This window comes from Myotis nattereri (assembly GCF_964212035.1).
Source record: "Myotis nattereri genome assembly, chromosome: 8".
Taxonomy (NCBI): domain Eukaryota; kingdom Metazoa; phylum Chordata; class Mammalia; order Chiroptera; family Vespertilionidae; genus Myotis; species Myotis nattereri.
The window spans coordinates 45,099,907-45,125,776 of record NC_138083.1 but is presented as its reverse complement, the minus strand read 5'-3'; the positions used below and the strand labels follow the sequence as shown (position 1 = coordinate 45,125,776).

Here is a 25,870-nt window from a genome sequence, read left to right as displayed (position 1 = left end):
AAGCAGTTGGGCCTGGATTCTGGGTAGGACAAGAATGGTGTCAAGTGCATTCCCTTGCTTCGGTGGGGATGGGAGAAGTGGGTGGGGCTTGGGTGGTGCAATTTGGATGGAGGCTGAAGGCAGAGGAGAAGGTACCCTGAAGCTGGAGCTAGCTGTATGGACTTGCAATAGATGATTATAAAAATTCTCAGGAATTTTGCAAGTTGGTTGCTAAACACAGCCACCATTCAAAATTAAATAACTTACAATTAAATGCATTATATTAAACACAGAGTTAATACCTAGTAAATACTAAAACTCATCACTTTGTAATTATATTGCTACCATTATTATTTACATTCTTGGATCAAATGTGTCTGTTGGTGGAAATATTACAGAGGGTATGCTACTGTGCCTCTCTGCCCAATTCCCATTAGATGACATTGTGTTTGGCAGCTTGAAATAAGCACAGTGGGAGTATTTACACCATGGGAAGTTCCAACACTCAGAATCAGCCTCCTCAGTTGTTAAACATCTACCAGCATGGGGGGCAGGGGAGATAGCAGTCTCTTTTGTCCTGGAGAAGGGGAATTAAGGACCAGGCTAGTGTCTATGCATGGGCAAATCAAATGGGAGAGCCCAGCAGGTGACAAAGTGGCAAGAGGGGACATGTAGATAGAGTGCAGTTCAGCCCAGAGAGTTGACACCTCTAAGAATTTATAGACCATGTAAGCTCCATGCTAGCAACTGAATACTATGGACTCAACTCCATCCGAGGCCCCTGTCAGAAAAATGAATATGTAAACAGGGCTTGAGGGTTCTATAAAGAGTCTCAGAAGGGAACCTGACAAAGGACTGGGTTTCTGATCATTCCACGGCAGGGGCTCCAACTCACGTCTTCAGAGAGACTGACCACCTCTTTGTTCCAGAAAGGCAACAACAGTCTTTCCTATGGTCTTTCTTAAGCCCCCCGACTCTCCAAGGTGGTGTTGTTTGTAGCATTTCCTAAAGTTGTTTGTCCACGAAATAGCTCAGGGTCACGGGTAAAGGCTCCATAATGACAAACTTTGGAAAGCTCTGAACTAGACACATGGGCCACATGGAAAGTAACCTGGCCAGCCAGGCATTTTCCAGCCCCGATCACAGTGATCCTTAAAGAGGAAATTTCCCACACGTATTGTACTCACATGGAGCTTTCACTAGAGCCCTTCCTTTAAAATACCCAATGAGAAGAAATCTTTTTGCAATGATCTAATAAGGGAGAATAAACACCAGGATATCGGGTGTTTATGTCATCTCCATTGTGTGTACAGAAAGCATCAATGAGGGCCAACATTGTTAGGTTTAGCAAATAAAAATATAGGATGTCCAGTTAAATTTGCATTGCAGGTAAACAAGAAATAACTTTCAGTATCTGCATGCCCCATACAATATTTGAGACATACAAATACTACATATATATTTGTTGTTTGTAGTTTAGAGTCAGGACCTGACTGGCAATTGGCCCAAAGACCTCCAGAGACACCCCTAGAAGCCATTCTAGCAAAACTAAGCCAGTACCCATGTCTACCAGCAATTCAAACAGTCAACGATTCTTTCAGGGTCTATTAGCTCAAACCTTCACAGAAGCCTCTATGCTTTATTGCAAAGGGCTGATCTTACAAACACTGTTCACTTGGCTTGTGAACGAACGGCTGCTGGGAAACAGGCCAGCGAGGGAGGGAGACTCCTGCCCAGGCGTCTCTCTTCCGCATCTTTCTCTCTGTTACCTGTAGCTGCCATATCTTCATTTTATTCTCAAGTTCCCAGGCTAATGAAGACCTATGATTCCATGCTCCGAAGATGGTGAATACTTCAAGCTGTATTTGTCTTGATGCTGGTTTATACAGGTATTTTGCTGACAGAGTTCTCTATTTATGCTCCATTTGGACCAATGCTGATTATTTACCATTAGTTTGTAGCATTCCTGAATGGACTGGGGGGAAATCACTTTGTTTGGGCCATGAAGGGAATTAGAGGCAATTGGAGCAACTCAATATTCTAAACTGGCTGCACATAATTCTGGAAGTAGATAATCATCTGTGTGTATCTATAGATAGCTAACTTTTTTTTTTTTTAAGAAAGCCATTTCCTGCAAGAGAAATGAGAACAGTTGGCATTGTTCTAATTACAGTTTCAGTTTTCCCCAGAATGCAGGAATCTTCACGTTCTTTTCAAAACAGCATGAAGGAAGTTGAAATCTTCCTTTTAAAGAAAATACAACCTCATTTCAATGTTTAAAAATACCCCCCGTGCATAGGACCAATTGCTGCCCTACTTACAGCTTGGGTTTTAAGGATGTTGGCTGTAAACGTTTTCATTAAATAATAGGAGGGGGGAAAACATAGTTTAAGAGTGCAATTACCCAGAAGAAAATTTTATCTCACTAGTAACTTCTTTGGTGAGATCTAAAGCCTACAGAAGCCTTGCTTTTGGAAAACAAAACAAACCAAACAAACTCTGCAACCTTAGAAACTATTGGTAACTGTTTTTAGAGTCAGTTTGTGGACAATGTCAAGTGCTGGCGAGGAGGGGAGTGTTGGTTCCCTCACATGTTGCCATCATAATCACGCACTGACCATGCAGTTCAGCAGCCCCACTTGTAGGTATTTACTCAAGGAAATAGAAAGCCATGTCTACATAAAAACCTGTATGAGAAGGTTGATTCAGATTCCCAAACTGGAAATATCCCAAATGCTGCTCACCTGGTGATGGGTAAACAAACTACAGTATTCCCTTGCAAGAGACTAGTATGCAGTAACATAAAGGAACAGACTATTGATGCACACAACAAGAGCACTGTGCTAAGTGAAAGAAGCCAGCTCGCAAGGCCACACGCTGTGTGAATCCCTTTACGGTGGAAAAGGCAAAGCTGCAGGGACAGAGAACAGGATCAGTGGTTGCCAGGGGTGGGGGGTGGGGGGAGGAGGTTGACTGTGAAGGAACAGGAGGAAACGACTGCACTGATGGAAATGGTCTATGTCCTGATTGTAGTGGTGGTTACCTGACTCTGTGCCTGAGAATTCACAGAATTGTAGATCTGGAAAAGGTGAATTTTACTGCATGTAAATGATACCGACTCAATTAAACTGATTTTTTGACTTCCTATGTATCATGCTGATGTTGAGTAAGCTTTCAGTAACACTCCTGGTACAGACAAGTGCAGGGAAGGTGCGCAGGTTCTTTGCTCTTCAAATAACTAGTGCAGAGTCTGTGCTACAGGTGTCTTTCTGTCTGGGCAGGACACAGAGGTACTCGGTTGACAGGCCCATGACTGACTGTAGGGCTCTGGGAGAACAGTGACCACCATCTGCCCCTCCTGGAAAATGACCTCCATCCTATGTCTGTTGTTCATCGCCCATGCCATTCATGGATGCCCGAACACGACGTGCCAAGAAACTGCTGAGTTTGTATCTGTTTGCTTGACTTTAAAGATCTCTCAACCATGTCATAACGGCTGTTTCATTACAACAAATGCTGTAATAAATATATAATCATTGACACAGATCCTGAAGCATACAGCCAGCAGGATGCAATACTGGACAAACGCTCGTCAGCTCCCCTGAGGGGGGGTTGCTCCTCCTTCTGACATTGTACATGAACCTGCACTTGCTCCAGGAGCTACAAATGATCATCAGTATCATCTTATTCACAGAACCTCTTTGAGGGCAAAAGACTGTATGCTTACGATAGAAAGTGTCTAATGCAAGTTTTAGGGCTCACTATTGAATTTGGGAAACTAAGTCTGGTTATAACAAAGAAAAGTTTGGAGTATTTTCAAAATATTCCCACATTGACTTTCTCTACCCACATCAGTTCAACATCATTTTGCTATAGCTGGGAACAGAAGAAAAGAGGGAGCAAGGTGTAGACTTGACCAGCTAGCCATTGTAACAGTGGGCAGGGACACACACCTGGGCTTTGGGTGCAGCCTCAACATACTAGCTCTGTGCATGAACCTCCCTGACCCTAGCCACCGAGTGGATTTTCTGTGATTAAATGAGATAACATGCGTGTAAATCACTTGGCAGATTGCTTCAACAAATGATAGTGTTTGCCTGCGTGTTAACTAATTGATGAAAAGTGGGGCTCTCTTTTTATCTTGAGTGAACTTCACATTCCTGTCTTCTTCCTACGATAGGATCATCAGTGGTTGCTGTTACTGCTCCTTCCCCGTAGGCAGTCACAGTGGATTATCTACAACAGGAATTTAAGGCCAAGAGCAGAGTCTACTGTCGTGGTGAGCGGCTCTGGCTCAGTGACGAATGACAGCTCAGAGTGGAGCAAGTTTCCATGGGTGAACGTGCTGCCCAGAAGCTGGCTGCTGAGTCAATAAAGCCTTCTAGAAAGGACACGCAGTCCGCAGAGCCGACAGTGGCTCTGGTCCCTGACACTGGCAGCCCCACTGTGAAAAGAGAATTTACTGTGGAACCATTTACTCTGAATAAATGTTACTGGTGCATAGCTCCTGAAACTTCATTTTTTAAATGAAAATTTATAATGTCTTTATTTTTTCAGTAATAGTACTAAATACAGAATGCTCTAGAAGCTTTAAATATGTATTGTTTTCCATGGCTTCTGTATCATTGAAACAGAAAGACCCTAAAAACCTATACATTTTCATATCCAGAATAAAGAACTTTCAAAATGCAATAAGAAAATGAACCACCAATTTAAAAAAGAGCAAAATATTTGAACACACACTTCGCCAAATATGAGCTAAAGATGGCCGAATAAACATATAAAAATATGCCCAGGGCTTTGCAGATGCTTCTACCCCAGAGGCACCCGTGCCCAGCCATGGTGAACCCCACCGTGTTCTTCGACATTGCCACCAACATGAGCCCTTGGCCGTGTCTCCTTCTACCTCTTTGCAGACAAAGTTCGAAACACAGCAGAAAGCTTTCATGTCTGAGCACGGGGGGAAAAGTGTTTGGTGATAAAGGTTCCTGCTTTCACAAAATATTGTGGGATTTATGTGCCAGAGTGGTGACTTCACAAGCCATAATGGCACAGGCAGCAAGGCAATCTATGGGGAGGAATTGGATGAGAATTTCATCCTGAAGCATACAGGTCCTGGCATCTTCTCCATGGCAAATGCTGGACCTAACACAAACAGTTGCCAGTTTCTCATCTGCACGGCCAAGACTGAGTGGTTGGAAGGCGAGCATGTGGTCTTTGGGCAGGTGAAAGAAAGCATGGATATTGTGACAGCCATAGAGCACTTGGCTCCAGGAATGGCAAGACCAGCAAGAAGGTCACCATTGTTGACTGTGGACAACTCTAATAAATTTGACTTGTGTTTTATCCTAACTACCAAACCATTTCTCTGTAGTTCAGGAGAGCACCCATCTGTTGGAATGTTCATTAATCTTCGTGCTCTCGCCTCAGTTCATTGGGTTCCATATTTTCCTTACCCCGTCTCCAAGTCTAGCTGGATTGAAGAGTTATGTTTATGATTATGAAATAAAAACTAAGTAACAACAAAAAATGATGCTCAATCATGCACTGCAAATTAAAGTGAGATACTATACATCTGTTGGAATGGCTAAAATTAAACAACTTACAATACCAAGTGCTGACAAGGAAGTGGAATGACTGGATTTTTTATTCACTGCTGATGGGAATGCAAAATGGTACAGTCACTTTGGTAAACAATTTTGAAGTTTCTCTTAGAATTAAACATTTACCATATGACCCCACAACCTCACTCTTAAGAGAAATGAAAACTCATGCCACACCAGTTTTTATAGCAGCTTTATTTTTAATTACTCAAACTGGAAAGAATTCAAATGTTGGTGAACATATAAACTGTGGTACATCCTTACAATGGAATACTATGCAGCACTAAAAAGGAACTAACCACTGATGTACCCAACAACTTGGATGGATCTCAAGGGTATTATGCTGGAATAAGCCAAACTCAAATGGCTACCAACTGAATGATTCCATTCATATGACATTCTGGAAAAGCCACAACTATAGGGGCAGAGAATAAGTAGTTGTTGCCAGGGGTTGGGGATAGTAGGGAAGGGACTGACTACAAAACAAAACAGGGGAACTCTTGTGGTGATGGTGGTTACACAACGACTTATTTTTATTAAAACTTATAATAATGTACACCTAACAAGGGTGAATCTTACTGTATATAAATCATAAACGTAATAAACCTGATGAAAGAAATAATGTTTATTTTTCCACTGAAATAGTATTTAGAAAAAAACTATTTTAAGAGTGTTAAATATGTATTTTCTTTTCATGGTTTCTTTGTCATTGAAATAAAAGCCAATAAATATGAATTTGCTTTTCCATTTTAGGCTCAGACGTTTCACTGCCTCTGCCTAAATTAAGGCAACTAGTAAGAGCTTGTTTCCTGGGCTACAGATGCCCATGAGAAATCAAGAGCCTGGGTCAGAGGGCTTTTACTGGGCTCTAATCCCGTCCCAAAAGGGCTTGGGCCTACAATGACACTTTTTCTAAGCTGGTGGCCAATATATATTATCCTTCCTGAGCTGAGGAGGGTTGGCGGGGGGGTGGGGGGGGGGGCGAAGAGAGGGCGGGGGGGGAAAATCAAGGATACTGATGTGGAAAAGTCGGTCCAGGGTTTTGTGCGTCTGTGCTCCCCTGCACCTGTGGACTTGGCTTCAGTGATATCACCGGACACGCTTGTGCCTGCTGCTTGTTCTTGCTGCTGGTCCCACCACAGCCCAATTTCAGGTCCCCTCCTCTGTAGTAGGTGCAAGGTAGTCTGTTCAAACACAGCCTTGGGAGGGGAGGGAGTTGTCAGGAGGAATTCCACAGATAAACCTTTCCAAGCAGCCTTGTTTGGTGCCCTAGAGCAGAGCAACGTCCACTGTGTTTCCTAGTTCTCTGGGACATCCCTAGATTCCCAAGGCCTCTCTAGCTATCTGCTCTCCATTCTCAGGGATGCTCAGGGCCCAAGTGTCAAAAGCACCCTCAATAAAAATAATGACTCACCAATCGAATGTTAGGGCTTTAAATGCTTTATGCCTTCTCCACAGCTCCCAGAGCACCCCACAGCTCCCCAAAGAAGATGGCCAAGGGTAGTCATGTTCCCTCAGAGACTGTCAAAGAGCAAATATTCCAAAATTTTGCCTCTTCCATCAAAGACAGAACTTTTGCTGAAGCTCACCCTTTTGCTCAGCACCTAACAATATGGTTTGTCTGTTGAATCAGCACAAAGGGTAAAAGGACATCCTTTACTTACGTAACAGGTTCCTCCACCCAAAATATCTCATTGATTTCCTCAATTTTACAAATACAGTTGCTTTATGCAGCAGTACTGTAGACCCAGTTCCCCAACCATGTACTTGGCTTTGGAAGGAATTTCAGTACTTAACATGAATGTGATATCTCTCGGTTGTAGGAATGCACCGTACTCTGCACCACCAAGGAAGGAACCACTTATTACGGTTCCTCTCCTACTTAGGTGCACCCTCTTCCCTGCACCAATTTATTCTGAGCAACGCACCTGAGGTAGACAGATGGCAAAAAGGGCCCCATTCTTCCCCTCCTGTATGCATGCCTCTCACAATGTCACTGTGCAACTCTTCCATCAAGAGGTGGGGCTGTTTCCTAGCCCTTGAATCTGGGTGGCCCTGTGTCTTACTTTGGCCAAGAGAATGTGGCAGAGTGAGGCCTAGGCCTCAGAAGCCCTGACTTTTGTTTGCTCTCTCGGAACCTCGCCACCACCATCAGCACATGGCCAGTCTAGCCCACTGGGAGGATGAGGGTCCATCTGGAGAGAGATCAGCCTGGCCCAGCCTACACCCATGCAGCCTGCAGACTGCACATGGGAGCAAGCCCAGCTGGGCTGACCCAGGCCTGGAGAACCAACCACGCTGAGCCAATGCAGACTTGTGAACTAAATAAATGGTAGTGTTTTAAGCCGCTAAGTTCTGGGTGGTTTGTTTCATAGCAAGAGCCCTCTCTGCCCCACCAGAGGAAGGTCCCACTACGGCACATTCAAATTGCTCTTTGTGCATATAGGTACAGAGAAAATTTGATTTTTTTTCCTTTTTCTGGTATTTGTGTTAAATATGGGTAGGAACTATCAGACTCCATTTCCCTTTCAACTCCATGTTTTACAAACATTTCTTATGAGATCAACAGCAGATATGTCATCAAAGCAAGCAAGTCGTGTTCTGTCCCAACTCAGTTGTCACGGGACCCACCAATAAGACACAACATAGCCAACACTGAACACCAGAGCATACCACAGAGATCAGGAATAAGACAGATGGTTGTTTAACAAAGAGCCCTGTTTAAGCAAACCACGAAAGAACTCTCCTATGGTCAAATATTACATTTAATAATCTCTTTATCACATTCCCCCAAACAAGTTTTCATTGTTGTCTTCATTGCATTCTTTTTACATTTGTCACATACATCTCTATAATACAAAGAGGCAGACTTACAATTGCTATACATTTCCTATCATGAATTGTCTTTGGGTCAATACAGAATTAGTCGGGGTCAGTGTGGGAAAGAATGCAAATACTACCTTTCTCTGAAAGTAGATTCTTGTTTAGCACCCTTTTTGTAAGGAGCTCATCCTTTTGTTATCTCTGGGTAGGGAGAGTGTCAAAAATTATCATTAGTGCCTTTTCCTAGGAAGAAAAATGAAAGCACAGAAAGGTAAAGTAATATCAGTGGGATGATGACAGTCACGGTGGAAACTTGGGTTTTTAGCTCAGCATTCTACTTTGTGAACTCTACTTTGTTTAATATATTCCATCTCAAAAGGTATAATGGTTTCTCCCATTTTATAACATCTCTTTGGATGAATGTTAACTAAAAGGGCAGAACAGACAGTAAATTCCCACCAACTGATCATCCTGGCAGTTTCTTCTTGCAATTTTTTCCATCCGCTAAGGAATCCCATAAATTATAAAGCCCCCCTCTGCTTCTCCATTAAAAGTCGTAATTGACTGCTACCATTGCGGCATTTCCAAGAGAACTACAATCGGTGGGAGAAACCCGTGATCAGTGGCCATTCCCTTTAGCCAGGCCATTAGAGCGTGGACAGTGACCACGGTTAGCACTCTGAAAACCTATCAGACCTGCAAAATTAATTTTAGGTATTTTAACTTTTCTCTAGTATTTGAGAACAAATACTCATCGACCACAACAGATGGAACAACCCAGGTAACTCCCTTCAGTCTGACTCACACTGTATGTTTCCTAACAAGAGGACTGATGCTAAGAGAATACTACCTGTATGATACAGTTTCCTCAATCCACCAGAGGAGGATTTGTTTTTTAATTGAAATGCACTGGAAAATAGCAGGAGTGTCGTCCACTTCTGCGAGGCTAAGTTCTACTTAGGAAGAAAATAAGGGCTGTTGCCTAAATGCATTTATGCCACTCTGGTCTAGAGAAAGAAAATGCATACTAACTTTCAACTTGATGCTTGCTTTCTTGAGCTTCCCTAGCACCTTCTTTTCACTCTGTGCAGGCTATCCCCGAGCCCCATTCAGTTCCACATCAAGAATAAGAATGCAAAGCTGCAGCAGCCCGCATCTTTAGGGGTTTACAGCAGGACCTGGCTGCCTCTGCTGGAAGGGGCAAATAAACTCCCCCCGGGGATGAACCTGTGGGGAGGGTGCAGGAGAGGAGGATGCACACTACAACTCAGCTCTGCCTAACGATGGACAAAACATAAAAACATTCAGAGGAGAAAAGGAGTTTCCCCTTTTCCCTCTTTTAGAAAAACGGGAATTCAGAAATGTTCTCAAAAACGAAAAGTCCCTCCACTTGTTCCCTGAGCCTCCCTTCAGGCTTCACATTTCTAACCTTTTCCCAAAAGTGCTTAGTACAGACCCCAACACTCCCCCCACCTCTCCAACCCTCAACCCAGGCATTTCCGAAACACAGGTAGGTACTTGTGAGAAGGGCAAAGACCATCACCCTTGGGAGAATTCAAGAAAAATCCTTAAATAGTAAAAAAAAAAAAAAAGTATGTGTGTGAGGGGGTGGAGGTGGGGGCTAACAAGAAAAATGTTATGAGATTAAGTGAAATACAAACACAAGAGGGAAAAAGCCCAGGTCCAATACAACAGGACCGCCATAAAAACATGTCATAAAGAGACAGACTACTGACGAAATGATAACGGGATTGGGAGGGAGGAGGGAGAGAGGAAAACCATAAAAGGGAGTAAAAAGTGGAGCAACCGAATTAGAGCAACGTGTACCTGAGTCATCAGCTGGTATGTGACTGCACGCCAATGAGTGGTGAAAACACATTTGCGTTTTTAAAAAGCCCCGATTCAACGAATAGCACGGTGGGTGGAGAATGTCAGGTAACTGGAGGCAGATGTACCGCATGGAGCAGCGTGCAGGCCGATCCCGGGCCGTGCCCCGCCCTCCGCCCCCGCCCCCGGCCCCCGCCCCGCCCCGCCCCGCCCAGGTGCAGGTGCTCCTGGCCCACACGGCCCGCACCTCCAGGTAGGTACAGGTCCCTGTGGTGCTGATGGCCAGAGGGTGGGCTGCGGAGGGTGGGCTGACGGCCGGGAAGTCGCGGCTGAGCCGGCAGCATCCCCGATCCGAGGAGCGCCGAGAGCCACAGCGGGTAGCGGGCGCTCAGCGCTGCGCCCCGGGCGCGCGGGCCTCGGCCTCTCCCTGCTCCTGCACCGGCCGCGAAGCCTTGTCGGGCTCGGGGGCGCTGCACGTGTCCGGGAAGCGCGGCCCGAGGCCCGCGAACGAGTCGCAGCACGGCGGGCTCTCCTCCTGCACCGGGTGACCCACCGGCTCCCCAGCGCCACCGCCTGGCCCCGCCGGGCCCTCCTGGGAGTTCTGACTGACGTAGACCACGATGATGTCCCCCTTGAAATTCATCACCTGCCCGCTGGAAATAAACGTGGAGTTACTGTTTCCAGTCACATTTCCTACAGGGGAGAGGAAGAGAGAACACGCAGAGGTGAGTCATCCATTCGCGGTGAGAACGGGGTCTTGTGAAAGGGAAGTTTCCCAATGAATGGAGGGGCGAGGGCGGCCTCTCCTCACCGACAGGTCTCCTACATGCACCGGGCACACCCAGGAGGTTTGTGGGTTTTTTAAAAATATATTTTATTGATTTTTTTACAGAGAGGAAGGGAGAGGGATAGAGAGTTAGAAACATCGATGGGAGAGAAACATTGATCAGCTGCCTCCCGCACTGGGGATGTGCCAGCAACCGAGGTACATGCCCTTGACCGGAATCGAACCTGGGACCCTTTAGTCTGCCGGCCGAGGCTCTATCCACTGAGCCAAACCTGTTAGGGCCACCCAGGAGTTCTTTATCCGTCCTCTCAGCAGGCCTGACAGGCCCAGGAAGAAGGGAGAGGGACAGAAGACAAGGGAACAAGAGAGAAGAGAAGGGTGAAGACAAGGGGAGATAAGCCAGGCAATGGGCCCCACTCAAATTTTGTCACTTGCCGCACGGAACTCTGGGAATACTAGCAGGAAGGCACCGGGGCTGTAGAATCACAGACAAGATTGAGATGCTACAAAAGGGTTCCTGTGCCCACTTGTGATCCCTGTGCAGCGAACAGCCAACGGTCCTGCTGTGTGCCAGTGTATCAGGAAGGGCAGTGAGGGCTGGAGGGAAGGTTGTCACCTGTGAGGCTCCTGGAGCCCCCCTCAGCCCAGCCTGCTCTCTGACCACTCTCGCTCTGAGGCCTCTGTCACCCTGGATGCCCACCTCCCACCTTCCCTGGAGGTCCCTAATGGCTCAGCCTAGAGGGCCATGGGGCCACTCCGGTTCATATTCAGCAGAGGTTAATCAATTTCCTTGGCTTTTTTTTAAACCTGGGGGAGGGGGAGGGGGAGGGGGATTCAGAAAACTAAAATGGGAAAAAAAATGAATCCTATAAATCACTTTCCTTTTGAATGTTGAGGAGTGTTCTTCCCAAGTGAGCAGATTTAGCCAGCGAGTGAGCAGATTTAGCTAGTCTTTAATTAACGGGCCTTTTGAAAAACAAATAGGAGGGTCAACAAATGCTAGGAAACCTGCTACCTCTTATGCTTCTTCTATTTTAAAGACTGATGCTCTGAACTGAAAGTAAATGCCACAAACCAAGGAGACACAGAACTGCCCCCAACACGCAGCATCACAAGCAGGACCGATGCCTGCCCAGGGGAGGTGAGCTTCCTCACCTTCCTTCTTCTCTATTGTGACAAAGCCTGATAATAATTCACAGAAATAAAATTGGTTCTGTCGCCAGCCCATGTGAAGAGATCCTCTCCAAACGGGGAAGGCATGTGTTGGGTGGTCTAATAAATACCAACGGCACACAGGCTATTCCTGTGGGGAGCCCTCCCTTCCCCCACGGGGTACCTGCAGGGACGCCAGGACTGGGGCACAGTGGCCCATGAAAATGCTGGGATTTCAAATGTGAGCAACAAACGGAAAGTCACATGGGAAGATTTGTGACTCATGCTATTTCTCCCTTAGACATTCGTACGGGGTATATTCCAAGATGGGTAGTGGGGGTGGGGTGGTATTTGCTTAATAACCCCGCCCCCTCGCCCCCCCCCCCCCCCCCCGCAACATGGGGGAGGTCAGTTAGTATTTCCATTCACCAACTAGCTGGATAGGCCCACATTCTCTGTTCCCTCTGAAACAGACTGACAGGTGCTCCTAACATACAGGGAACTCGAAGCTAGGGGCTTGCTTCCTAGCATGCCTGTCTTTCTGCTCCCACCAGTTACCAAGTTAGTTCTCAAGTATGTCCTTTTTTTAATTGTCCTGAAACATGTAACAGTTTTCACAGAAATAATTTTCATGCTTATCCACCTCATTTTTGACTGGTTAATAGAGCAGGTAATTTTCTAATTACAACGGGATCAGCGCACATTCTCAGGACTGAAGTGCAGGAAGCATGATTCTCACCAGGCGGGAGCAGAAGGGCCTGGGCATTCCAGAGTGACCCCTTACTTGTGAGTAATCAGTGTGCTGTGGGCTTCTGTCAGCTTACTTTCCAGAGGGAAAGGAGAGTGTGGGCCAGTCTGTGGGATAAATGGAGATCGGAGAGCTCCCATTACGGGAACAATAGTGATAGAAACACCACCCATCCAGGACTCACTGAGTGCTCCTTCATGCCAGGCTGGCTGCATTGCAGACACCAGCTCCCAGGTACTTGGCCTGTGAGCACTCAGGTTTGCTGTCTTTTTCCCTCTTGTGTTTGACATTCTTTTCATGGCTTGTCATAATGCAGACTCATGTGCAAATAATCTCATAACATCAATGTCATCCTGGCATCTCAGTCTCTGCAGAGCAGAAGGTACATAACTGGTGATTAAAGGATGGTGGTTTCAGTGGCTGGCTGAGGACGGGAGGGGGAGGGGACAGAAGAGAGTGCAGGGATCTGAAAGCTCTCTGGTCTTGTCCTGACTCTGCCCCCACTAGCCTTGGAATGTGGGACCAACCACCTAACAACTGTCCAGACCTCAGCTGCTCATTTAGGAAATGAGCATCAGTCTTCAAGCCCTGCTAGCCTGGCAGGGTGCAGCCGCCTGAGAAGGCATCCAATAATGATTCAATGAATGAATAAATGAATGTGTGAACACCCCGCAGGACAGCATGAGGGTCAAACGAGACAATAGATTTGATAATACTTGGGAAACAGCAAAGAATTGGTCACAGGTGCAAAGATGGTATTACTGGTCCCAGAATGTAGTAGTATTAGTGCTCTTGAACTCTCAAGGAATCAGATTTGGGGAATGCACTGAGCAGTAATACTCTTTCCATCTCCGTCTTGTTGGGGGATCTCAATCCATCTTGAAGGTTGAAAGGGCATGTTTTCCTAGAAATCTAACCAACATTTTGTTTTCATTGTGGGAAGAATCCATCATTTTGACTGCCTTTGGTTTGAACACTCATCTATGTAATTCTACACAAAACCCTATACAGTGGGGCCTTGACTTACGAGTGTCCCGACTAACGAGTTTTGAGATACCAGCTGTCTCTCGGCAGATTTTTTGCACTGAGTTGATAGAGTAATTTGAGTTAACGAGCTCGGTCTTGGAACGAATTAAACTCGTAAGTCAAGGCCCCACTGTAGTCTCATTTCTTGTCATGCAAGTCAGCTATGAGGTGAATGTAGAACTCCAACAGATCACAGTTTAGAATGAGTTGGTAGTATCTTAATCCTATAATATCCATCAGTCCTGAATTGTCCTTGCTTAAAAGTAGTAATTCCTTAGCTGAAACCGGTTTGGCTCAGTGGATAGAGCATTGGCCTGCGGACTGAAGGGTCCTAGGTTCGATTCTGGTTAAAGGGCATGAACCTGGGTCGCAGGCACAACCCCAGTGGGAGATGTGCAGGAGGCAGCTGATCGATGTTTCTCTCTCATCGATGTTTCTAATTCTCTATCTCTCTCCCTTCCTCTCTGTAAAAAATCAATAATATATATATATAGTAATTCCTTAAAATGTGCTCTTTATCTTTTGGAAGAGAAATGTTTTGCAGGGTTATGAAAGCTAACCCGAGATGGCAAGACCTTGGATGGTCAATTAGGTTGCCACGCCAGCAGGCTGCATGACCAGCTGGGTGCTGCAGGGCTTCTGGGTCAGCATGGTTGCCATGGTTTCTGCCATTAATACTCTGGCCCCAAAGGGGTAACTCTTTCCACTGAGCACCAAGAAAGCCCAGGAGGATCTGTTGATAGAGGGGACTCCTTCCTCTATCACAGCTGTAAGGGGGGGGGGGGTATGAAAAGGGGATGGTGCAGATGAGGCTTATCTAAGATGCCTTAAAGAGGCCTGAGGCATTTAGCCCATAGAGCAGGGTGGGCAAACTTTTTGACTCGAGGGCCACAATGAGTTCTTAAACTGGACCGGAGGGCCGGAACAAAAGCATGGATGGAGTGTTTGTGTGAACTAATATAAATTCAAAGTAAACATCATTACATAAAAGGGTACGGTCTTTTTTTTTTTTTAGTTTTATTCATTTCAAATGGGTCGGATCCGGCCCGCGGGCCGTAGTTTGCCCACGGCTGCCATAGAGTCTCTAGGAATCCAAGCAGAGTAAGGGCCCTATGTCCCTCTTCCTTGCTCTTCTCAGCTGCCTTTCTGGCAGCTTTCCCCTACCAGGTATTTATTTTAAATTTATTTCACTTGCAGAAAAAGATGGGGTTGGAGGCATGTGAAACAAAGAACTTGGCTCACAAAAGAATGGGTGAGAGCAAAGACTAACTTCCTGAGACAGCTGGCAGAGGAGAAGGGACTCCCAGGTCATGGTAGACATCACCTCCTGCACAGACCCGGTGTCCTTCCCATGCAACCTTCTGGGCTGGCCTGGGTACTGCCCCTCGCTCAGCAGAGCAGCTAACTCTCCCGGGTCTGGATTTGCCCTTATTCTGGGGGCACATTGAAGATTCTCCAACACACAGTAAACACATGAAGTCATATCCCTGCTAGTGATTTAAGGGGAGAGGAGCCTTGGCTTCAGGTCCAGGCTCTGCAGGGAGATAAGCAGGATGTCAAAACAGTCTTACGTCGACTGATCAAATTGTATCTGAAGGCTACCCAAGAGTATGATGTGGGAGCCAGAGGACATGAGGTTATTTAGTAAATTAGCCATGTTGAAGGGTTTCTAACATTCAAAACAGGTTACTTGGCTTAACATGAATATTTAATGTGACTTAACCAGAAGAATGTCCAGGTAACTGGAGAAAGGTAAAAGTAGCATTTAGTTTAACAGAAACAATGAACAAATAAAGTGGCCCTTCACGATCAGAAAGTGGGGTCCTTGCTTTTATAGGGGCTCGATGGACTCTCTATTTCTCAGGCAGAGAGAAGCAGCTTCCTTTTTAGAACTGAATTCCTCACAGAATTTACATTTATAAGCAAGGGGATGCATTCTTCTCTTCTCAAAAGCTTATTACGTCGTTTAAAATGCATAATTTATGAATATTAAATCACAAGAACTATAGCAAATAAGACCATCCAGCTGTCAGTCAGATATTCTTTGGAGGAAGAGAACTGAAAATATACACAAATATGCTCCAGCTATCCAGCTACCCTGGGTGCCTTCCGAATTTCTTAAAAACTGGTTTTATATTTAATCCATATGCTTCTCATGTGACTTTCCTTTTGATGGAAATGCATTTGGAAGAAACTGGTGTATAATGATCAGGGAAGGGAAGCAGTATTTAATAGTTCCATTCTGAATCATGCTTGAAAATTACTTACAATGGCTTATGAATGAAACCCTTCCAAAATGAGCCGCATTAGAACAGAGAGAAGGCAAGCAGGACTGAATTAAAAGTATACAGTGAATTAATTTTTCATATATTTTAAAATAGAGCATTGACTTTAGCATAAATGAATGCTCATTATTATTTCCAAATAACAAAATTATGAAATATTTTGAACTTATAGAATCAATGAGCCCTTAGCTAAAAGTGAAACACAAGTTAGTGGATGACATTCCAGCAGGAGAGAGAAGAAATAGAGGACTGTCTTCTACAGGAACACCTCTCCCTGTCTCTACAGGGTCCCCTTTTCCAGAGCACACAGTTCCAGTCCCAGCTCAAATGCTGCTCCCTAAACCAGGGATGGCAGGCATGCTGCTGTGTGGCTGCTGTTCCCTTCTGTGCCCTGGGCAGCCCTTCACATGGGGGGAAGGGAAGAAAATGGAAGAAAATTGGGGTAGGAAAATCTTTTATCTGCCCTTTGAAAATGGGAATGGATGGTCAAGAATAGTCACTTCAAGAGAGGGTGAGGCCCAGGGAGGGGAGACTGCAGACGGGGAACCTAGGGGGCCAGGCATGTAACCTCATCCTCCAGTGCCCTTGGCTGCCGGACATCGGCCTTGGTGACCTCTGCCACTTGTGTCTGTGTGTCCTCTACCCAGGACATCTAGGTCTGCCCAGGGCAGTCAGTCCTTCCATCCCCTACTCCTCCCATCCCCTCCCCTTCTCCCCAGAACAGACTGAGGAAGTGGAAAGCTAAGAGTGAGTTGGAAAACAAACAGGGAGCTCTGGTTTCTGTTTCTCTAGCTCAGGAGTCCTCAAACTACGGCCCGCGGGCCACATGCAAATACTTCAAAATAAGATATGTGCAGTGTGCATAGGAATTTGTTCATAGTTTTTTTTTTAATCTATAGTCTGGCCCTCCAACGGTCTGAGGGACAGTGAACTGGCCCCCTGTTTAAAAAGTTTGAGGATCCCTGCTCTAGTTCAGTGGTCAGCAAACTGTGGCTCGCGAGCCACATGTGGCTCTTTGGCCCCTTGAGTGTGGCTCTTCCACAAAATACCACATGCGGGCGCGCACGTACAGTGCGATTGAAACTTCGTGGCCCATGCGCAGAAGTCGATATTTTGTGGAAAAGCCACACTCAAGGGGCCAAAGAGCCGCATGTGGCTCGCGAGCCGCAGTTTGCTGACCACTGCTCTAGTTATTCATGACTGGATGAATGAATGAATGCATGCATGCACTTATAAACACTTAACATACAGTGACCAAGCCACCTTGGGAGATTGGAAAGGTCAGGTGTGGCAAAGGTCATGGTAATTCCTATGATTGCTTGTGGCTACCAAGAGATGGGTTGTTGGTAAAGGTGTGAAGGTACCAGGCTCAGTCAGAAAGACTCCAGGACCAATTGTGAAGGGCTTCCCAGGGCACAGAAGGGGACAGCAGCCACGCAGCAGCATGCCTGCCATCCCTGGTTTAGGAAGTTGCATTTGAGCTGGGACTAGAACGGTCTGCTCTGGAAAAGGGAACAATTTAGCGAGAGGTGTCCCTGTAAAAGGGGCTGACATTGGCCAAAACTTAGGTGGGTGAAGAGGAACAACAGATGAGAGGCTAGAGGGAGGTGGGCAGTGGAGGGCTTTGTCTTCTCAAATTATGGATTCCTTTTGTGTTATCCATTCCCTGACTTCAATCCCTACTTGGTTCCCAAGCTTTATTCAAGTCTCCGTGGCTCAGTGGACCCTCAATAAAGATTTGGTAGAAAAAGAAATATGCAGCTGGGGTTCATTAGGAATCATTGTGGGCCTGTAAATAAACAACTCTCTCCAGCTCAGGAGTGGCTGGACTCACTAAGTGGTTTCAGGAGCCAAAAGGAAGCCACTGGCCAGCTCTAGACACATTAATTATAAGCAGTTGCTACAAAGAACAAGTGCTGGCGAGGATGTGAAGAAAAGGGAATCCTTGTGCACTGCTGGTGTGAATGCAGACTGGTGGAGCCACTGTGGAAAGCAGCATGGAGTGTCCTCAAAAAATTAAAAATGGGAGAAAAACCAAGATGGCGGCATAGGTAAACACCGGAGTTTGCTGCCTTGAACAACCACTTCACATATACAACTAAAAGACAGAACGGACATCGCGCAGAACCACAGGAAGACTGGCTGAGGGGAAATTCTTCAACTAGAAGGAAAGAGAACAGCATACGAGACTCAGAGGAGGCGCAGTGCAGAAAATACAAAGGTGCGGAGGTACACGTGGAGCGGGCTGTCGGCTGAGGGCGCGGTTGTCGTTTTCAATTGGGAGGGAGTCTCAGATTCTGAGCTCCAGTTCTGGGCGAGTCTCTAGGGACCCAGACTCAAACGGAGGAAGCGGGACTGTCTGGCATCGGTCGGAACACGAGGGCAGCTTTCTCTCCGAGGTTTGCAGCGGTTGCTGGGACTCTGAGAGGCAGAGCCTCTGGGGACGGGACTGAGAGCAGCCATAACTGCTCCCTCCACCCGCTCTGTTGATCTCGTGCGACCCGCCCCGCCCAAGCCCTGCGCAGAGCCATTTGCCAGATAGTCTCAGGCAAACGCTAGATTAGCACCTCCCTAGAGGACAGAAGTTTTCCCACTGCAGACACAGCTGATTCTCACAGCCAGTTGGCCTGGAGGTCAAATCCCCCTAGTATTAACTACAACAATCAAGGATTAACTACAACAAGACTGTGCACAAAGACCACTAGGGGCTGCACCAAGAAAGCATAAAAAATGCGGAGACAAAGAAACAGGACAAAACTGTCAATGGAGGATATTGAGTTCAGAACCACACTTTTAAGGTCTCTCAAGAACTGTCTAGAAGCCGCCGATAAAGTTATTGAGATCCTCAAGAAATCTAATGAGACCCTCGATGATGTGATAAAGAACCAACTAGAAATTAAGCATACACAGACTGAAATAACGAATATTATACGGACTCCCAACAGCAGACCAGAGGAGCACAAGAATCAAGGCAAAGATTTGAAATGCGAAGAAGCAAAAAACACCCAACCAGAAAAGCAAAATGAAAAAAGAATCCGAAAATACGAAGATAGTGTAAGGAGTCTCTGGGACAGCTTCAAGCGTACCAACATCCGAATTATAGGGGTGCCAGAAGATGAGAGAGAGCAAGATATTGAAAACCTATTTGAAGAAATAATGACAGAAAACTTCCCCTACATGGGGAAAGAAATAGACTTACAAGTCCAGGAAGCACAGAGAACCCCAAACAAAAGGAATCCAAAGAGGACCACACCAAGACACATCATAATTAAAATGCCAAGAGCAAAAGACAAAGAGAGAATCTTAAAAGCAGCAAGAGAAAGAAACTTAGTTACCTACAAGGGAGTACCCATACGACTGTCAGCTGATTTCTCAACAGAAACTTTGCAGGCCAGAAGGGAGTGGCAAGAAATATTCAAAGTGATGAATGCCAAGAACCTACAACCAAGATTACTTTATCCAGCAAAGCTATCATTCAGAACTGAAGGTCAGATAAAGAGCTTCACAGATAAGGAAAAGCTAAAGGAGTTCATCACCACCAAACCAGTATTATATGAAATGCTGAAAGGTATCCTTTAAGAAGAGGAAGAAGAAGAAAAAGGTAAAGATACTAATTATGAACAACAAATATGCATCTATCAACAAGTGAATCTAAGAATCAAGTGAATAAATAATCTGATGAACAGAATGAACTGGTGATTATAATAGAATCAGGGACATAGAAAGGGAATGGACTTGGTGGGGAAAGGGGTGTGGGAGATGTGGGAAGAGACTGGACAAAAATTGTGCACCTAGGGATGAGGACAGTGGGGTGGTAAGGGCAGAGGGTGGGGTGGGAACTGGGTGGAGGGGAGCTATGGGGGGAAAAAAAGAGGAACAAATGTAATAATCTGAACAATAAAGATTTACTAAAAAATAAAAAATAAATTAAAAATGGAACTGTCTTATGACCCAGCAATTCCACTTCTGGGAATATATATGAAGAAACCTGAAGCACTAATTCAAAATAAGTGCACCCTATGTTCATTGCAGTATTATTTACAATAGTCAAGATGTGGAAGCAGCCCAAGAGTCCATACAAAAAGCTGTGGTACAGTTACACAATGGAATACTATGTAGCTATAAAAAACAAGGAAATCTTACCTTTGGGACAGCATGGATGGACCTGGAGAGTATTATGCTAAGTGAAATAAGCTAGTCAGAGAAAGACAAGTAACATATGGTTTCACTCATAAGTGGAATCTAAAGAACAAAATAAAGTAACAAAATGGAAACAGGCACATAGATACAGAGAACAGACTGACAGTTGTCAGAGGGAAGGAGGGATTGTGGGGCTGGGTGAAAAAGGTGAAGGAATTTAGAAGAAAAAAAACCCACAACAATTAAAAAATTATAATAATAAAAATATAATCAGTTGTTTTTTCTTTGACATGAACTACTTTTCTAGATATAGGGAGAATTATCCAAACTCCAGGCAAAAGGGCTTGCAACCAAGGTAACCAATATCATGGCAAAAGGATAATAATGTAAAATGTAAATTTAAGACATGATTATATATGACACTAGAGGCCTAGTGCATGAAATTAGTGCATGGGGGGTTGGGGGTCCCTCAGTCCGGCCTGCACCCTCTCGCAATCCAGGCCCCCTCGGGGGATGTCTGACTGCCGGTTTAGGCCCGAATCCACAGGGATCCTGCAGGGATCGGGCCTAAGCTGGCAGTCAGACATCCCTCTCCCAATTCAGGACTGCTGACTCCTAACCACTCGCCTGCCTGCCTGATCACCCCTAACTACCTCTGTCTCGGTCCCCGCCGCTGTGGCTTCATCCAGAAGGTCATCTGGAAGGACATCCAGAAGGTCGTTCAGCTGCCCAGTCTAATTAGCATATTACATTTTTATTATTATAGATAACCCAAACTATGTTTTCCCCCTTCATTGGTTTTGGCTAATAATTCTCACTGGTCTTTAATAAGAGTTATAACATTGCTAAAATAGCCTTGACATTGAGTATTACTTTTAAAAAATAGACTGGTAGAGCTCTTTGAAGAACCATGATTCTCCTCAAAAGGATCCTGGGTGCCAAGGAGATACTCTTTTCTACTGAGGAAGTGACTAGTCATTGTCATTTCTCTAGAAACCACTTCAATTGGTTGTATGTTTTTAAAACACCCACACATAAAAATCCAACACCCAATAAAAACGCCACTTTAAGTCCCGAGAGCACAGTGGCTTTTAGAAGCTCAAATAGGATTAGCCACCGCCTCTTATCTTTCACCCAAGCTCATCCTCTTTCACACATTTTATAGAACACAAATCATGACAATTAAAAAAAGGCAATAATGAGAACGTGCTATTTTGACCAGAAACCAGAAGGCCTGTTCATGTAGAAGTAATTATGGAAGGAACAGCCTCAAAAATCAATCTGGCTGCTGCTGCTGCTCAGGCAAAAATGAACTTGGCCCGCTTGCTGGCATCCACAGGCAGCATCTCTACGGATGTGTTGCACGACTAAGCACCAGACAGGACAGAAAAAGCAACATAAGCTCTTTGGAAATTAACACAACTTAGTTGATGACACACTTTTTCTTTCCCTTTCCTCCATGCCCATATGGTTAAAGCTGGAGAAATAAAAGATAACGAAAATGAGATGAGGGCACCGTTTTAACTCTTTATGTCAAGGGAGAACACAGATCTGGCTTTGGGTTTCATGACACTGAGAAAAACAAAATCTCAAATGTGGCCAGCACTGTTCTTCCAGGAACCATCGATGATTCTGGCACAGCGGCCAACATCACCTTCCTGGTGTCACCAATTGAAAAACAGGTCTGCCCCTGGCAGTGTTACTAAGCCATGGCCTCTGCTATGCTGAGCTTCTTCCTCCCCAGTCTCCTCTGCCCCCCACACTAGTGTTCAATGGGAAGAAAAGTCACTACTAAAAAGAAACAGAATAGCCCTCGCCTGTTTGGCTCAGGGACTGAAGAGTCCTAAGTTTGACTCTCGTCAAGGGCACATACTTCGATTGCATGCTCAATTCCCCAGCCCCAGTCAGGGCGTGTAGAGGAGACAACCAATCAATGTGTCTCTCTCACATTGTGGTTTCCCTCTCTCTGTCTCTCCCCCTTCCTTCCATTTTCTCTATACATCAATGGAAAAATATCCCCGGGTGAGGATTAACAAAAAACAACAAAAACAGAACAATAGAGCTGAACTTTTAGTAATGGAAAGTCCTTAACGTCTTTAAAAACTGTGGAGGTGTTCTGAAGGAAAAACACATCAGTTCTTTGAAAAATAGCCCTCCTCTGGGTCTGACTGAGAATTGATATTATAGAGTTTACACATCAGTGGTTGTAGCAAAACCACAAAACTTAGAAAGCAGATTCAAGTACACTCTTCTCCCAGATAAGCCAGGGGCATCATCAGCCTCGTCTCTGTGTTTAGGGCAGGGACTGAACTATCCAGGGTTATGAAATAATTCAAAGACCGGCTGTAGCACCATTTGTAGTAAATAAAGGAGTCGGAAAGAAAAAGAAAAAATAGCCCAGGGTCAGGGTAGTCCATGGATGGGCTTTTTTATTGGGGGGGGGGGGCTTGTGGGGGAGAGGGTCGGAGGATTCTGTGCAACCCCTTAAATAGTATATATCCATATATTCATTTTTCTGGAGAGTGTCTATAGCTTCCAGAAGATTCTCAAAGAGATCCTGACACTCCTTACTCTCACCCCCACACACATGTTGAGTGAGAGGGAGCCCTCACCATGCAGCATGATTCCTTGTAACTATATAAGACAGAAGGTGTTTTCCCCTCCAGAAAAAAACAAAAAACTTTTAATATAATTGGTGGGCTTATTCACGCTCAAACAGTGGTGCAGTAAATGTACATAATAAATCTCTATAATGATTTTTAATTGTAAAATTATTCTCCAGATGCCATCAATATATGTGGTGGTTACAGAAGGGATTTCGCACAGAAAGCATTAAGGAACACTTTACTGCTTTGTTCACCTGGTATAGAACCAACAAGCTACTCTCAATAAATATTAATTAATAAGGATTAACTACACAATTTTGTTTATTCTCCTGAAATTTATAAGAGCTTCTATGGGAGGTGATTTGAGACCTAGATAGCTTTAAAACAACAACAAAACTAGAAATCTGAGGGAATGCTTAGCTGTCAGCCAGGCCTGAGGTCAATGTTGACTTCGGTGGGTCAATGCTGGACTTTGAGGCCTAATCCCATCATGAGAGGCCCGAGCACAAAAGGGACATGTAGAAATGAAGCGACAGGACAGTGCACAGTTCACAAACCCAACCCCAGGCCTGAGACACAACCCATCCTGTAAATAGTCCTCACAAAGAAGATGGGAGAGCTGAATGTCTCCGATGTCGGCTTTGCTTCTCCCTGAATGACCGGTGACACTCACCCCCAAGCCCTGTACCATGAACACGCCTTTTTGCTTAGAAAGGAGAGACCAAGAGAGCCACTTACCAGATGCAGGCGGCTGCTCACTGGAGGGGCTTCCAGACCCAGGGCCTCCCCTGCTGGAGCTGGGAGGCCGCGCATCAGCCTCATCCCAGGGCTGGCCTCCACCCTCCGCCTCTTCAGCTGCTTCTTCAGGCGGAAGGCCCATGCCGTAGGCGCATTGGGGCAAGGGTCCACTTTTTGGAAAACCCAGAAAGGGCTCCCGGTCCTCCCCAGAAGGGTTCCCGCAGCCTGCGCAGCCATCTGCCAAGGTGGAGGCCGCCCAGTGGGGACAGTTGCCGCCCTCCACTTCTTTCTGCAAGTACTTTTCGGAGGACATGGGAATCCAATCGGTCCTGCATGGCGGCTCGGCCAAATTGCAGCTTTTGGAATCGGGCAGGGTCTCTGTTCCGGTGAAGGCCTGGCTTAAACTGTCATCCTCCCCCACCTCCAGGGGCTCCGGGAAAGGGGGTGTGGATCTGCTTCCCGGCCCAGTGAGGCCCAGTAAGGAGGCTGGTGTCTGGGGAGGCCGATCCACATACTCGTCTTCCATGGGAATCTGCTTGAAGGAGTCGCCCTCCATCTCGCTGACCAAGGTGAGCATCCTGGTGTCTTCTGCCTGGGCGCAGCCTGCACACGCGCCCCCGCAGACCCCGGCTCCTTCCGGCCAGCACAGGTCTTCCGAAAACACCTTCTCTTCCAGGGTCAGCAGTAGGACCCCGTCGCAAAGTTCCCGCTGGCTCGAGGCTTCCATGGGAGTGCGGCTAAAATTGCTTCCTGAGGGTTCCTGCTGAGTGACATTCGGGAGGCAGAAGGATTGATACTCAGCTATTAGAACAGGGTTCTGCTAAGCACTGCCGAAAATGGGGTTTATTTCCACCATCACAAGAACAGGTGGAACACTCACTGTGTAGCAACTCGTGTCATTTAAAATCAGAGAGTGGGGAAGAGCCCTAACGTAGAATGCAACCAGCAACAAGTGCAATCTAACTGCATTTCACATGAATAGCATGTTCACGTTGAAACAAGGGCAGGAGTCAACCCAAATAACTCCACAACACGGAATTTTGACTACAGACTTTCAATCTAAATTAAAACACACACACACACACACACACACACACACACACACACACACACACCCCTCTAAGGAAATACTGAACTCAAAGTTAGTCGTTTTGGTTTTTGTTGTGGTAGGGTTTAGTAATTGAAAGTACTTTCTATGTACCCTGGAATTGAGAATAATAGAGGCAGGTTTTCTGCTGTTGGAGAAAACATGATTCAATGAACAGGGAAAGATCAGAAAGTGCTGCTGGGACAGGAAGTGGAGAAATCAGTATGAGCTCGTCGTGGTTTAAAATTTATACATTTTTATACCTAAGAAGATAGATTTAAAGGACATAGTGAGATAACTAGTGAAATTTCAATATCAAATGCGGGTTTGATAATAGTATTGTACCACTATTGAAATTCTTGATTTTGATAAATGAACTCTGGTTATATAAAAGAATGTCCTTGTTCTTAAGAAATTCACAATGATGTATTTAAGGATACTGGAGCACAATTCACTCTAAAATGGTTCAAGAAAAAAATATATACAGATACACACATAGAGAGCACAGCCCGGCCAGTTATGGCTCAGTGGTTGAGTGTTGACCTATGAATCAGGAGGTCACAGTTTAATTCTCGGTCAGGGAATATGCCCTAGTTGCAGGCTCAATCCCCAACGTGGAGCATGGCAGGAGGCAGCCAATCAATGATTCTCTCTCATCATTGATGTTTCTAGCTCTCTCTCCTTCTCCCTTCCTCTCTGAAATCAATAAAAAATATTTTTTTTAAAAAGAGAGCACAAATAATATAGCAATATGTCTAGACAACTGGTAGACCTGAGAATAGGGTATGTGAAAGTTCTTTGTACTATTCTCACTGCTTCTCTATAATTCTGAAATGATATCAAAATTAATAGTTATCAAAATAACTAACTACAAAGTAAAAGAAAATGGAAGCTCTTTCCTCTGGAATCTGTAATAGGCAGTTATGATTGGCACTAAAAAGAATATAATTAATATCTGTACACAGAGGTGGCAGAAATGGAATGCAATACAAAGAAAGCAGCATTTAGGAAGAGTACTGACCTGGGCTTTGGGTTATTCTGTGGGGACCAGCTCTGGGATTTGGGGTCC

At 45.4% G+C, this 25,870-nt stretch overlaps 1 protein-coding gene across 2 annotated transcripts in view; it reads right to left on the bottom strand.

The window, feature by feature from the left end:
• Positions 1–10,620: 10,620 nt before the first annotated feature.
• Positions 10,621–25,870, bottom strand: part of TNFRSF11A (TNF receptor superfamily member 11a) — a gene marked incomplete at both ends in the record, with an annotated part of 50,178 nt that continues 34,928 nt past the window's right edge. Inside the window, 2 exons of one of the 2 annotated variants that reach the window (XM_081097654.1) lie at positions 10,621–10,925; positions 23,715–24,474. In XM_081097654.1, coding sequence (XP_080953780.1) covers positions 10,621–10,925; positions 23,715–24,474 — 1,065 coding nt within the window. Of the gene's footprint in view, positions 10,926–23,714; positions 24,478–25,870 lie in introns of both variants that reach the window. The other variant, XM_081097655.1, reaches the window with a different exon arrangement.